At 58.8% G+C, this 12,403-nt stretch overlaps 2 protein-coding genes across 2 annotated transcripts; one reads left to right on the forward strand and one right to left on the reverse strand.

The window, feature by feature from the left end:
- Window positions 1-3,818: 3,818 nt before the first annotated feature.
- LOC115915593 (B-cell differentiation antigen CD72-like) lies at window positions 3,819-6,649 on the reverse strand. The gene is made up of 6 exons (XM_030969108.1): window positions 6,520-6,649; window positions 6,249-6,350; window positions 4,960-5,274; window positions 4,673-4,821; window positions 4,285-4,379; window positions 3,819-3,966 (listed from the first exon to the last, which is right to left on the reverse strand). Exons 1-6 carry the CDS (start codon window positions 6,647-6,649, stop codon window positions 3,819-3,821), a joined length of 939 nt encoding a protein of 312 aa, XP_030824968.1.
- A 1,708-nt stretch (window positions 6,650-8,357) lies between these two features.
- On the forward strand, window positions 8,358-11,568 carry LOC115915790 (B-cell differentiation antigen CD72-like). The gene is made up of 7 exons (XM_030969468.1): window positions 8,358-8,436; window positions 8,522-8,611; window positions 8,816-8,902; window positions 9,368-9,682; window positions 9,923-10,071; window positions 10,404-10,546; window positions 11,430-11,568. The coding sequence occupies exons 1-7, from the start codon at window positions 8,358-8,360 to the stop codon at window positions 11,566-11,568; spliced, it is 1,002 nt and encodes a 333-aa protein (XP_030825328.1).
- The last annotated feature ends 835 nt before the right edge of the window (window positions 11,569-12,403 follow it).

The following is a 12,403-nucleotide window of genomic DNA, read 5'->3' on the forward strand; positions in this document are numbered from 1 at the left end:
ATGTGTCTCCACGCAGTATGGTCTTAGCCACAGTCTGCCCCCTGACCACAATGGAGAAGGACAGAAGTGGGTTCCTTCCTGGGCTGCTGCTGCTGAGCTGCCTGCATGGCCCAGAGTGGGGCCCATGCTGACCTGCAGTGTGCTGAGGCCCTGCTCACTGCCCCCCTGTGCCCTGCACACCCCAGTGAGCGTGATATTCACTGCAAGATCCTGCTGCTGGGCTGGTGCTGACCGTGGCCAGCCTGGGTGGAACCCAGCTGCGTTCACTGCCACAGGGATGCCTCAGCGCAGGGTGAGCACTGGGTGATGGCAGTGGGACCATGGTGGGGGGTCCATGGGCACTCATCTGGTCACAGGCTTCCCATGGAAGAGTCTCAGGTGTCTCGTTCCACAAAGCCATTTATTCACAGCACAGTAACACAGAAACAGCCCAAAATGGTTCCTCTGAGGAGGGATACCCAACAAAGGAACACCTGGGCTTTTATCCCCCCAATGTCTGCTTGTGCTCAAGCCTTGCTCCTCTTCCTCTCCTCTCCTGCCCCCTCTCTGTGTCCATCCACCTTGCTTTCATCATCCCTCTCCTTCACTATGCAAAAGGTCAGCAGTTCCTGCCTCCTGCAGTGTCTCAGTGTCTGTGTATCTGTCTGGCACCGCTCCTCTTCCTGACCTTTGCCATCCCAAAGGTTGGCAGCCACAGCCTCTTGCCTCGGGTTCCCACCCCGAGCTCAATCTGCTTTTCCATCTGCATCTCCACCTGCGCCTTGCAGGCCCAGCTGCCTGGAGCAGAGGTGTTCCTCAACACGGGACATCTCTACCACCCTTCCAGCCCACTCTGCTGCCTTCCACTGGGGGAGGTTTGGTGAGGGTAGGTAAGATGCTGCCATTGCTGTCCCTTTGAGGACTCGGTTAGTTTTCCTGGCTGCCCCTTGCCTCTGCCACTATTTGCTGCTGGCTCCTGTCTTGCCCTTTCTTATTCCTGCATCACCTGTCCCGAGCTGAGCTTTGTTGTCCTGCCTTGATGCCAGGAAGGAGATGCAGCACAGCTCCTGGGCATGTAACCATCCAGTGTGGATGGGGAAAGCCAGGCAGGATTTACCAAGGGCAGGCAATGCCTGTCTGACCTGCCTGCTGCTGTGGCAACAGTGGGCTGTGCCTAGGGGGAGAGCAATGGGGGACGTTTATCATGAACCTTTCATGTCTGGGACTTGGTTTCCCATGGTCTCCTCACGGGCAAAGTGGGGATACATGAGGTCAGGAGTAGAGGAGAAGAGCGTGGGTGGAAAACCTGAATGGTGTGAGGGCTGCAGTGGGTGTCAGTAACACCCTCGTTCCCCTGAATGCAGTGGCTGAAGGGTTGATCCTGGGGTTTGTGCTCCTCAGAGCCTTCATCAGTGCCCTGGATGGCGGGTGGGGGGTGGCCTCAGGCAGCTGGGGGGCAATACCACACCGGTAATGTGTACACAGGAGGGCAGGAGTGGGTACAGAGAGGCCTGGAGAAATGGTTTGTTGGGAGCCTGCTGATACTGGAGTGGGTAAAAGTGCAAATCCTGCAGCTGGGAAGAAAGGAGAAGCCACACATCAAGATGGGCAAGTAAGCAGCCATGCTGACCCAGCCTAGGGAAAGCATGGGCCAGAGGCTGGATGGGGTCTGCAGTGTGTCCTTGCAGTGGCAACTGAGACACTGTGGGCAGTGGGGGCTGGAGCTCAGGGCTTTGGGAGCAGTGGGGACATCTGGACTCTCCAGGACAAGCCAGACACAGCAAGTCTTTGCTTTGCATGATAGCTGAGACTGTAGGGGACCTGCAATCCTGTCCCAGCCTTGCCATGCCATGGGCTGGCTCCAGCCTCCTTCTATGGAAGCTCTCCTAGGAGCTGCCCTCTCAGTCTGAAGCCGTTTCCCCTTGTGCTCTTGCTACAAGCCCTTGTGTAAAGTTTCTCTCCAGATTTCCTGTAGCCATTTTTGGTAGTGGAAGGCCACAGTAAGTTTTCCCTGAAGCCTTCTCTTCTCCAGGCTGAACAATCCCAATTCTTCTCACAATGGAGGTGCTCCATCCCTCTGATCACCTTGGTGCCTCCTCTGGGCTGACTCCAGCAGGTCCCTGTCCCTCCTGTGCTGGGAGCCCAGGGCTGGATGCAGTGCTCCAGGTGGGTCTCAGCAGAGCAGAGCAGAGGGGCAGAATCCCCTCCCTGCCCTGCTGCCCACAGGGCTCTGGATGCAGCCCAGGACACGTTTGGCTCTCTGGGCTGTGAGTGCCATGGCTGGGCCATGTGCAGCCTCTCACCCACAGCACCCCCAAGCCCTTCTGGGCAGGGCTGCTCTGGGGCTGGTCATGCCCAGCCTGTGCTGGTACCAGGGGTTGTCCCAGCCCAGGTGCAGCACCAGCACCTGGCCTTGTTAAACCTCATGATGTTCCCATGGGCCACTCCTCGAGCTTTTTCGGGTCCCTCTGGATGGCATCCTGCCCTTCATATGGGTCAAACCACTTCAGCTTGGTGTCATCTGCAAACTTGGTGAGGGTGCAGTTGATCCCACTGTTCACATTGTTGACAAAAGTACCGAGTAACATAAATCCCAAGGTGAATCCCTGAGGGCCAACACCATCACCAGCGTCCAATGAGGACATGGAGCCATTGAGCATTATCTTCTGGATGGAGCTGTCCAAACTTTTCCAGTGAACAGTTCACCCATTGAATCCATTTATCTCAAATTTAGAGGAGGACTATGTTGGAGGCTTTACAGAAGTCTGATGGATGACACACATGCAGCCCTTCCCTTGTTCACTGGTGCAATCACTCCACTGTAGAAGGGCACTGGGTTGGTTGGGCAGGACTTGTGGGGAAGCTGTGCTGGCTTCTGCAGGTCCAGCTTAGCAAAATGGTTGCCAACACATTCCCTTCTCTGCAGAAACACTGACTGAGGCAGAGAGGGTCACCCTGGGTCCTGGACCGGGGTCTCTCATCACCCTCCTTTGGCAGATAAGGTCCCACATTCTTAGGGATCCTTCCCCCTTGGAGGGAGGGGTCTCCCTTTTCCCCCATGTTCCCAAGTCTCCCTAGTGCTCCTTCCTCTCTCCCAGGGTCTTATCAGTGCACCTCCATTTTTTCAGAGCCATCCTCATTTGCAGTTCCACGCTGCTCCCTTTCTTTCCATGGTCTCAGGATTCCCACATTCACCTCTCACGGTCTTAGGGCTCTTCATTGCCCTCGTTTTCCTCCCGTGGGTTCAGAGTTTCCTCATTCATCCACCATGTTCTCAAAGCTCCCCAGCACTCCCCCACTTCCTAAACGGTCTCCGGGCTTCCCAGCATTTTCTCATGCTGATGGCCCCACTGTCAGCACCCTTTCCAGGCAGGACCCAGCTCTGGGCAGGTGATGAAGGCAGAAGAAAGGCCAGGACGAGAGCTGTCAATGCTGAGAGAAGGGACGGGCTGTAAATCCACAGGTCTCCCCAAAATGGACAGATTGAGGACATCAGTGTGTCATTCCCAGCTCCAAAAATATGCAAATGGCAGATCCTGCATCCCTGGCAGCCTTGGGGCAACAAAGAAGGTGAGAGCTGGGCTCTGCACTAGAGCTGCATTGGCCAGGACACACAGGGACATGCAGTGGCACAGTGCAAAGCAGTATAACACGTGTTTGCATGAGTGCAGGAGAGGGGAATAAGGTCTGTTTTCCATATTCCTTGCTTTAAAACAGAGACACTTTTCCCCAGCAGTTTTGCAGTGCAATTGAGGCAAAGCGTGCGCCGGGGGCAGGATCTCAGGGGGCACACCCAGCTCCTGGTCCTGAGTCCAGGGATGGAGCCAGGCTGGCAGCAGTCAGTCCTTGGCCAGAAAAAGAGGACGAGTCTCAGGTGCCCTGCTCAGATTTGGGGATTTCTCGCAGATCCACGGGTAGGGTTTGTCACATGGCTGATTCCACATTTCCCCGCGGACTAGTGACCAGCAGTCTGGAATATGGCGTTTCCTAGGAAAGAGGGCAGCAGTGACAGCCTCCTCGCCATGGACACCACTTCCCATAGATCCCAGTGCTGCTGGGGCAGGCAAGGCGCCTGGCACAGAGATCAGCCTGAGGAGTGTCACATTCCTCCTCCTGCTCTTCTTCTCTACCACTGGATATTTGGCACTGCACCCCAGAGCTCGGCTCTACCCTCAACCCCCTCCCTTGGGGCACTGCTCAGGGGAGGCCATCAACCTTTCTACTGAGGGGAGTCACAGGGGCAAAACAGCACCTTTCTAGCATGGCTGAAGGGCAGGGGCTTGTGCCAAGGGCTCTTGCACTTACGAGGATTGTTTGCTCTCCATCCACGTAAGTCTCCTTGCCATATAAGGAGATTTTCCTCCAATCCAGTAGTATGCCTTAGACGCATGCACAAAATACTACGGGAGAGAGAAGCTGTCAGCCACCTGCTTCATGACTAGAACTTGCCAGGCGCCCAGGAGCCCCAGGGATGGCTGTGCTTCTCCCATCAGACTGCCAGGATGGGAACCTGAGGCTCATGGTGCCACCCTGGGGGTCACGGTGCCACCTTGGGGGTCACGGTGCCACCCTGGCGCTCATGGTGCCACCCTGGGGCTCATGGTGCCACCCTGGCACCTCCACAGATACTGCTGCAGCTGGGGCTCTGCCCAGCACCACCCTCCTGGCGTACCACAGCCCCCCTGCTCTGTACCGGCACTGTCAGTGGCGACCACTCATCTTGGACCAGCAGCTGAGCAAATCTCCCTGCACAGTCTTCCTTGCTCTGCTCCCAGGTCTTGTTTGTCACCGAGATGTAGAGGCACTTGCTCTTGAAGAGTACCCAGCCCCAGGGGCAGCAATCTGGGGGCAGGGGCACAGCTCAGGTGCTCATCCTTCTATGGATGCCTGGGGAGCTCAGCTTGGCTGAGTTCAGCCCCCACATCCTCACAGCAGCAGCAGCAGCAGCGTCACCTGTGCCCCAGCCCCGTCACGCTCTACCTGTGTTCACGCAGGCACGCAGGCTGCTCACGGCCCTCTCGCTGGTGTTGAGCTTCCCCTGCACCTCCTGCAGCTCCTCCTGCAACACAGCCATCTTCTGCTGGGCATGCCCCAGCTTGGCATTCCTGCTTTTCAGCTCCAGCTGGCTGATGTTGCCCTCATGCCACGCTCGCTGCAGCTCCTCTCTGGCCCACGCCAGCTCCAGCTGTGTCTGCTCCAGGCTCTGCTCCTGCGCCCTCAGCTCCTGTGACAGGCGGCCCTGCTCGGCCTCGTGCTCACGGGAGGAGTCCTGCAGGCTGCGGGTGACCTGCCAGTCTGGGGACAGGGGGGTGAGCTGGGACATGAGCATGGGGCCCTGCCTGGGGCCTGCCTCTGGCAAGAGAGAGTGGGATAAGAGTATCTGGCTGTGGGTGGAGATTGTCCTGGGGGTGCCAGTGGGAAGGGAATGGAAGCCCCAGTGGTGGCAGGTGGAGGGGAGACATTGGAAGGCAGCAAGAGACAGTGGGAAGACAAGGAGAGTCAATGAGAAGGCTGTGGAAGGCAGTGGGGGACAATGGGAAGAAGTAGGAGGGTTTGGAGGGCAGTGGGAGGCAATGGGAGACAATGGGAAGAAAATGGGAAGGAAAAGGGAGGCATTGGGAAGCAATGGGAAGGCAGCAGGAGGCGGTGGGAATAAAATGGGGAGGCAACATGAGGCAGTGGGAGGAAGTGGAAGGAAGTGAGAGGTAATGTAAGACAGTGGCAAGTCAGTGGGAGGCAATGGGAGGCAGTGATGGGAAGGAAGTCAGAGGGATTAGGAGGCAATGGGAAGGAGTAGGAGGCAATGGGAGGAAATGGGAGGAAATGGTTGGCAATGGGAGGCAGCGGGAAGACTGTGGGAGGAAATGGGAGGCAGCGATAGAGGGTGGGAGGCAGTGGGAGGGATTGGGAAATAGCGGAAGGTGGTGAGATGGCAGAGGCTGGGCAGTGAGAGGACCGTGGGAGGCAGTGACAGGGAGTGGGAAACCAGGGCAAGACCACAGGAAAGGGTGGGAAGCAGTGGGAAGGCAATGGAAAGGCAGTGGAAGGCAGTGGAAAAGACTAGGGGAGACAAAGGGAGATAGTGGTAGGCAGTGGTAGAGGCAGTGGTAGAGGCAGTGGTAGAGGCAGTGTGCGGCAGCTCGTGGAGGCCATGCAGGAGCCCCAGAGCCCAGCCCGGGCCTCCTCCCTGGCAGCCCTCGCAGCCAGTCCCTCGCCCAGCCCAGTGCCCTCCCGGAGCCCCCACCCCTGGCAGACAGCCACTGACTCACGGCAAGCACCCAGGGCCACCACGGCCACCAGCAGCAGCAGCAGCAGGAGCAGGCTGGCTACCAGCAGCGCTGTGGGGACGCGCCATGGCCGGGTCCAGCGCCCTGCAAGAGAGGAGCCCCCGCAGCATCACCCCATGGGCATCACCACATGGGCATCACCCTGTGAGCATCACCCTGTGAGCATCACCCCATGGGCATCACCCCGTGGGCATCCCCCCACGGGCATCACTCCCGGTGCCCTGCGCCCCCGCGGCTGCTCCCTGTGCCCCACCTGGGCTGGGCTCTGCTGTCACCAGCCCCAGCGGTGACACGTTCTCGTAGGGACTGTCATCGTCGTCGGGCGCGGTGGACGGGGGCCGCGCCGCAAACTTCAGGTCGGCGTAGACCACACTCTGGGCCATGCCCCGGGCGGCCCTGCGGGCTCTGCTCCGCTTCTAATGAAAATGCAGCTGGTTTCTGCAGAAGCAGAAGTGTGGTGAGGAGCGACGGAGGGGAAAGTACGGCCACGGCAGCGGCGCCCTGCCATTGGCCAGGCACCACCATTTGGCTCCCCCTCCACCCCCCGAAATGGCTCAGGGTCCCCTGGGATGGCACTGCGGTGGTGCAACTTGGGGCACAGCTGTAGGGCTCAGCCTACAGAGAATTCATCTGATTTCCTGGGGCAGGGCAGAGCAGGTCTGGCTTCCAGCTAGGAACAGGGAGCTCTGCTGCTGACTCCATCCAGGATGGAGGTTCTCTCTTCTTGGTGCTCTGCTCCAGGATCTGAGCATCACTGCCCTAATGCCTGAAAGAGACTTCTACACTGCAGCATGAGCTTTCACTTCTCCTCTCATCATGGCCACATCTCTCCACTCTGCCACCAAATACACTATGGAAAACCACATCCCAGACACTGAAGAGTCATGATAAATGGCCCTATTGCTCTCCCCTCATCCCCAGGCTGGTGCTTCCAAGCAGTAGAAGGCACACTGAGCAGTGACCCAGTAAATTCCACTGGACTTTCCGTGCATGTCCTCCCTGGGTCTGGGCCCCTGCACGCCCAGGTGGACATGCTCCATTTTCTTCCAGGAGGTTGAGTAGAGGCTGCCCAACTTTTCGTTTTCTAAACCTTCTTCCTGTCCCCTTTGAAGTTAGCTTTGATTTTTTGCCTTTACTGAGGAAGAACTTCCCTTGCTCTTGCAGAGATGATGGACACTGGCTATGTAACACTGTGCTCCACCTGCACAACTGTGCACCTCCAGTGCTGTCCCAGGGACTGGCTGTGTTCAGATGTGCCCATCTGGCCATCTGAAAGACAGTGGGAGGCAATGGCAAGCTAGTGGAATGGAGTGGGAGGCAGTGGAGGCGATGAGAAGCAGTGGGAGGGTTTAGGGACATCCCTTCTGAAACCTGCTCTTCTCTGGACACAGTTCAGTAGAGACCTCTGAGACACTGAGGGCCTGGAGGGACCAAGAAGGTGTTTGGAGGGACCAAGAAGGTGTTGTGAATGCTGGGATTGTGGTCTTGGGAAGGGAAGGCAAAGGGGACTGATCTTTGTAACTCTCCGGGGCTGTTTTGGAGCAATGCCAAAGCTGGGGTCTTCTTTGGAAGGGACCAGGGAGGGGATCAGAGGTAGTGGAACAAAATACATCATGGGGAAATTCCCATTCTCAGAGGCTGGAGGGGGAAATCTCTGTCTGTGAAGACCTCCAGCCCTCCACGGAGCTGTCCACATGGCAATTTGCTCCTGTTTTCAGGATTGCCCTGCTCTGCCCCGTGATCCACAGATTTGGGTCCATCCTTTGCTGTGCCCCTGCTGTGACACCTGGCTGTGCTGCCCTCGCCCTGCCCTGTGCCTAGGGGGGACCATGAGCACTTTTAGGGCGTAGGAGGGGACAGGCTGGTGTTTCTGGGACCAATGAGAGGGTGCTGGTCCCCGCAGCCGTGCCTCACTAGTCCCATCTGCTCCAGTGCAGAGCAAACTTCTGCTTCTGCAGATGCTGGCTGCACTTCTCCTTTGCACCTCTGAGAGACGGCGCAGTCACCGGGAGCAAAGGGGACATCTCAGAGAGGCATCCCCAGGGCGGAGCGGGAGCTGGCGAGGCTCAGGGCTCGCCCAGCGCCCCCCACATGGCCCAGCTTTATGCTGACCTGAGGTTTGCCAAGGTGATGGGGGGCCGGAGCACGGCCAGCCAGGCACTGGAGGCAGGTGAGAGCCCACAGGCCCCGCCACGCTGCCCCTGCCGTGCCCAGCCCCACGGCCCTGGCTGCCCTCCCCTGCCTTCCTCCTACAGCCTTCAGCATGAATGAGGCAGAGAGCCCCTACGAGAGCACCCAGCCAGCACTGGCAGGGCAGGATGGGGACGGAGCAGAGCCCAGCCCAGGTGAGCATCCAGTGGCATTCCAGCAGACCCAGGGTGGTTCTGGGCTGGGTTGTGGGTGGTGTTTTGGGGTCCTCCGACTCCTATCACCCACACCACACCATCTGTGCTGTCATACCACCACTCTCCTGCCTGTATCCAGGAGGGAGGTCTGGGGGCTGCCAGGGCTTTTCCAGCTCTTCAGGTGATGTCTGTTGTGTCACGCAGGGTGCTGGTCCCGTCGGTGGTGCATCCCTGTGGGGCTGCTGACAACTTGCCTGCTGCTGGTGGCCACCGTGGCCCTGGGAGCTTGCTGTGAGTTGGGGGACTGTGAGCATCTGGGGCAGGGAGTGGTTGGGTCAGGGAGGCATCTGGCTTGGGTGGGCACTGTGGGTGGATGGAGGCATGCTCATGCACGCTCACTGCTGAGTCCCTGTGCTGTCTGCCACAAGCTGGCCTATATCCCTCGCAGATCCCTTGCACCTCCTTTGCCTCCCATCATCCCTCTTCCTCACCTTACTTTCTGTTTCTGCTCCTTTTCTTTCCCATCCCGGCATTGTCCAGCCTCATACTGCAGCACCCTCCCTGCTCTTAACCTGCTGTGTCTGCTCCTGTGCCCATCCTGCCTTGTCCTGCTCTCCCCTGCCAGATCCTGCCCAACCCTTAACCGTACACTTCCCTGCTGCATCCTTCCCTGCCCATCCCACTGCCTTAAGCAGGGTCAGTCCCACATCCGAGCTGTCCCCATGCTCATGTCCCAGCTCACCCCCCTGTCCCCAGACTGGCAGGTCACCCGCAGCCTGCAGGACTCCTCCCGTGAGCACGAGGCCGAGCAGGGCCGCCTGTCACAGGAGCTGAGGGCGCAGGAGCAGAGCCTGGAGCAGACACAGCTGGAGCTGGCGTGGGCCAGAGAGGAGCTGCAGCGAGCGTGGCATGAGGGCAACATCAGCCAGCTGGAGCTGGACAGGCTGAGCCTGGAGCTGCGCCGCATCACGGGGGTGCTGGGCAGGACAGAGAGGGAGATGCAGGAGCTGCAGGGGAGGCTCAACAGCAGCGAGAGCACCGTGGCCCTCCTGCGCTCCTGCACAGCCATAGGTAGGGTGGTGATGGAGCAGGGAGGGGGTGCTCCAGCACCGGCACTGCTCAGCAGGTGCCACGGGGCAAGTGTTGGCTTTTTTGGCCGCATGGCGGGGACAGAGTGGTCCAAGAGTTGAAGCAGTGCTGGAGCAGACACTGGGCCTGTGATGTCTGCTGGGAAGGTGGGGGGCCATTCCTTGTTACCCCTCCAGGGCATCTGTGGCTGAGCAAGCCCCTCAGCTGTGCCCCTACCCACAGATTGCTGCCCTTCGGGCTGGCTGCTGTACAGGGGCAAGTGCCTCTTCATCTCCTCGGAGAAGAAGACGTGGGAAGACAGCAGAGATGAGTGTGAGAAGACATATTCTCAGCTCCTCGTCACCAAATCCTGGAGTCGTTGGACTGTGCCGGTAGGGTGCTGGGGGAGCTGAGGGCAGGAGATGGTGTGTCCAGCCATGAGGCCCGCAGGTGGGCTAGCATGGTTCTGGGGGCCCCCTGTCCTGCCAAAACACTGGAGGGTGCAAGACTGTTCTCTGGAGCACATGGCTGGTGGTTGACATGGGATAGAAAGGCTCTGGCACCCCTGGATGTTTCCCAAACTGGAGCAGGTCACCAGGGCTCGAGAACTTCCAGCCCCAGGGACTCCTTGGGGAGACGACCACCCTGCTGTGAAGTATATAGTACTGCAGTGCATGGGTGCCATGGAATAAAACATGGAAAAGCACTTTTTCTTTTTCTCCAGACCTTCCTGAAGAATGCAGATGTCTCATACTGGATTGGATTGCAGAAGGGCAGTTTTCCCTGGTACGACTATGGCTGGCTGGAGGAAGACAGCGAGGGAGACTCGGAGGCCTGGTTCTGGGTGGATGGGTCCCTTTATGAAAGGTACGTGGCAGCACTGTCTCTTCCCAAAATTCCCCTCCTCTGGCATGGCTCTAGGAAGTGTTTTAAATCCCATCAGTACCCAGTTCCAGGCAGAGGCCCTGGGAAACAAAGAGCATCAGAGCAGCAGGGACTGAGGGAAGGTGGGTGCAGTGGTGTGATGAGGCGCTCAGAGGACGCGCAAATGGAAAGCCAGGACCCAGGGGGGTGGGTAAAATGCAGGGCAAGAGAAGCAGGAGGCAGCAAGAGTGGACAGAAGAAACCCCAAATTTTATCTGAGGCCTAGGCAAGGTGTAAGAGTGCCATGTCTATCTCCCACATACCTTCTTGATTCCTCTCCAAAGGGAGATCAAAGGGAGATCACAGCCTTCTGTGGAGAATCCTGGGCTCCTCCCTGCCACGTGCACCACCTCCTCAGCTCGCTGCTGCTTCCTCTTGCAGTGTCTGAGAGCACTGGGGAGGAACAAACCTGTCTGGCCAGGTTCTGGGGAGCTGGCCCTCCATCCTCAGCCCCGCCACGGGAGCTGTGCCCCGAGCAGCTCCTCTGGCTGTCCTTGTGTCTTCAGGGAGGACCTGGCTCTCCCCACTGCAGGCATGAACAGCCCCCAGAGGAGAAGCTGAGAGGGGGGAGGCCAAAGGGGCGTCACAGGCACTGCAAACCTTTTACAGTGTTTCCCAACCTGCCCGGGAAATGCAGGGATTCAACAGCTGAGCCTTCAGCCTGTGAAATCAGTAGGGGAGGACTGGGAGATCCCCCTTTGACTGCAGCATCCAACCCCTCCTCTGCCAGCGTACAAAAGGCAGTTGTCAGCAGCGGCAGCTGCCTCAGCAGTGTTTGTAGAAAGAACATGTCAGTGCCTGATGTGTTGTTTGTTTCCCCATTCAGGCCGTGGAAGTCAAAATCGAATGGAACCTGTGCCATAATAAGCCATGGGAGCATCAAACCCGCCCAGTGCACTGGTCCCAGTGACCTGCACCTCTGGATCTGTGAGAAGGCAGCAGGGCCAAGCCTCCCTTTCAAGTGATGATGGCTGCTGGCCCCAGCACTGCTGTGGTGAGTCCTGCTGAGTCAGGGACACACGGGCCCTGTGGGGTGTGCCCGGAGGAAAGCAGGGAGCCGGCAGCCCTGCCTCTGGGATATTGACTCCCTCTCCCATGGAAAGGGAGAGGAATGCAGTCACCTCCCTGTGCTGCATGGAGCCTGCCTCCATCCCTTCACTGCCATGGGTGTTTGGGGTCTGAGGTAGCTCAAGAGCTGAAGCTGTGGCTCAGCAAAGGAGGGGGAAGATGGGGGAAAACCCTTGGCAAGGTGCTTTCCCAGCCCTTGCAGGTGGTGGAGGCTGGGCAGCATCTCACCTTCACCTCCACACTCACCCTCCTCTGCTTCCCCCTGCAGCACCTGCACCACCTCTGCTCCAGCCTTGCTTTGTCCCAGCCCAGGATGTCCCATCCATCCCAGCCAACCCCTTCCCTCCCACAGCCCGCTGCCCCTGGGCCACCCAGGGCCTTCCCAGTGATGCCCAGCAGCATGGATGCCTCCAGCTGGTGTGCTCTGGCTGAGTGGGAGAGGCTCCACAGCCGACCCCACACCTGCATGGGACACTCTGGGTCCTCCTGAGCACAATGGCTGTGGGCAGTGGGGAGCTCAGAACCGGCTGCAGAATGGATCAAGCACTGGTACGCATGGCTGGAGCCATGCCACATGCCCAGCACGGAGAGAGCTGTGGTGCTGGCATGTCAGGAGCAGGAGCTGGGGACAGCACAGCCCCGTTCCCACACAGCCCCCTCCCCACAGCAGGAGTTTTCTGCCTGACCCCATCGCAGGAGCAGCTTGGCCATGGCTTTCAGACAGCCCAGCAC

This window comes from Camarhynchus parvulus, chromosome Z (genome assembly GCF_901933205.1).
Source record: "Camarhynchus parvulus chromosome Z, STF_HiC, whole genome shotgun sequence".
NCBI classification, from domain to species: domain Eukaryota; kingdom Metazoa; phylum Chordata; class Aves; order Passeriformes; family Thraupidae; genus Camarhynchus; species Camarhynchus parvulus.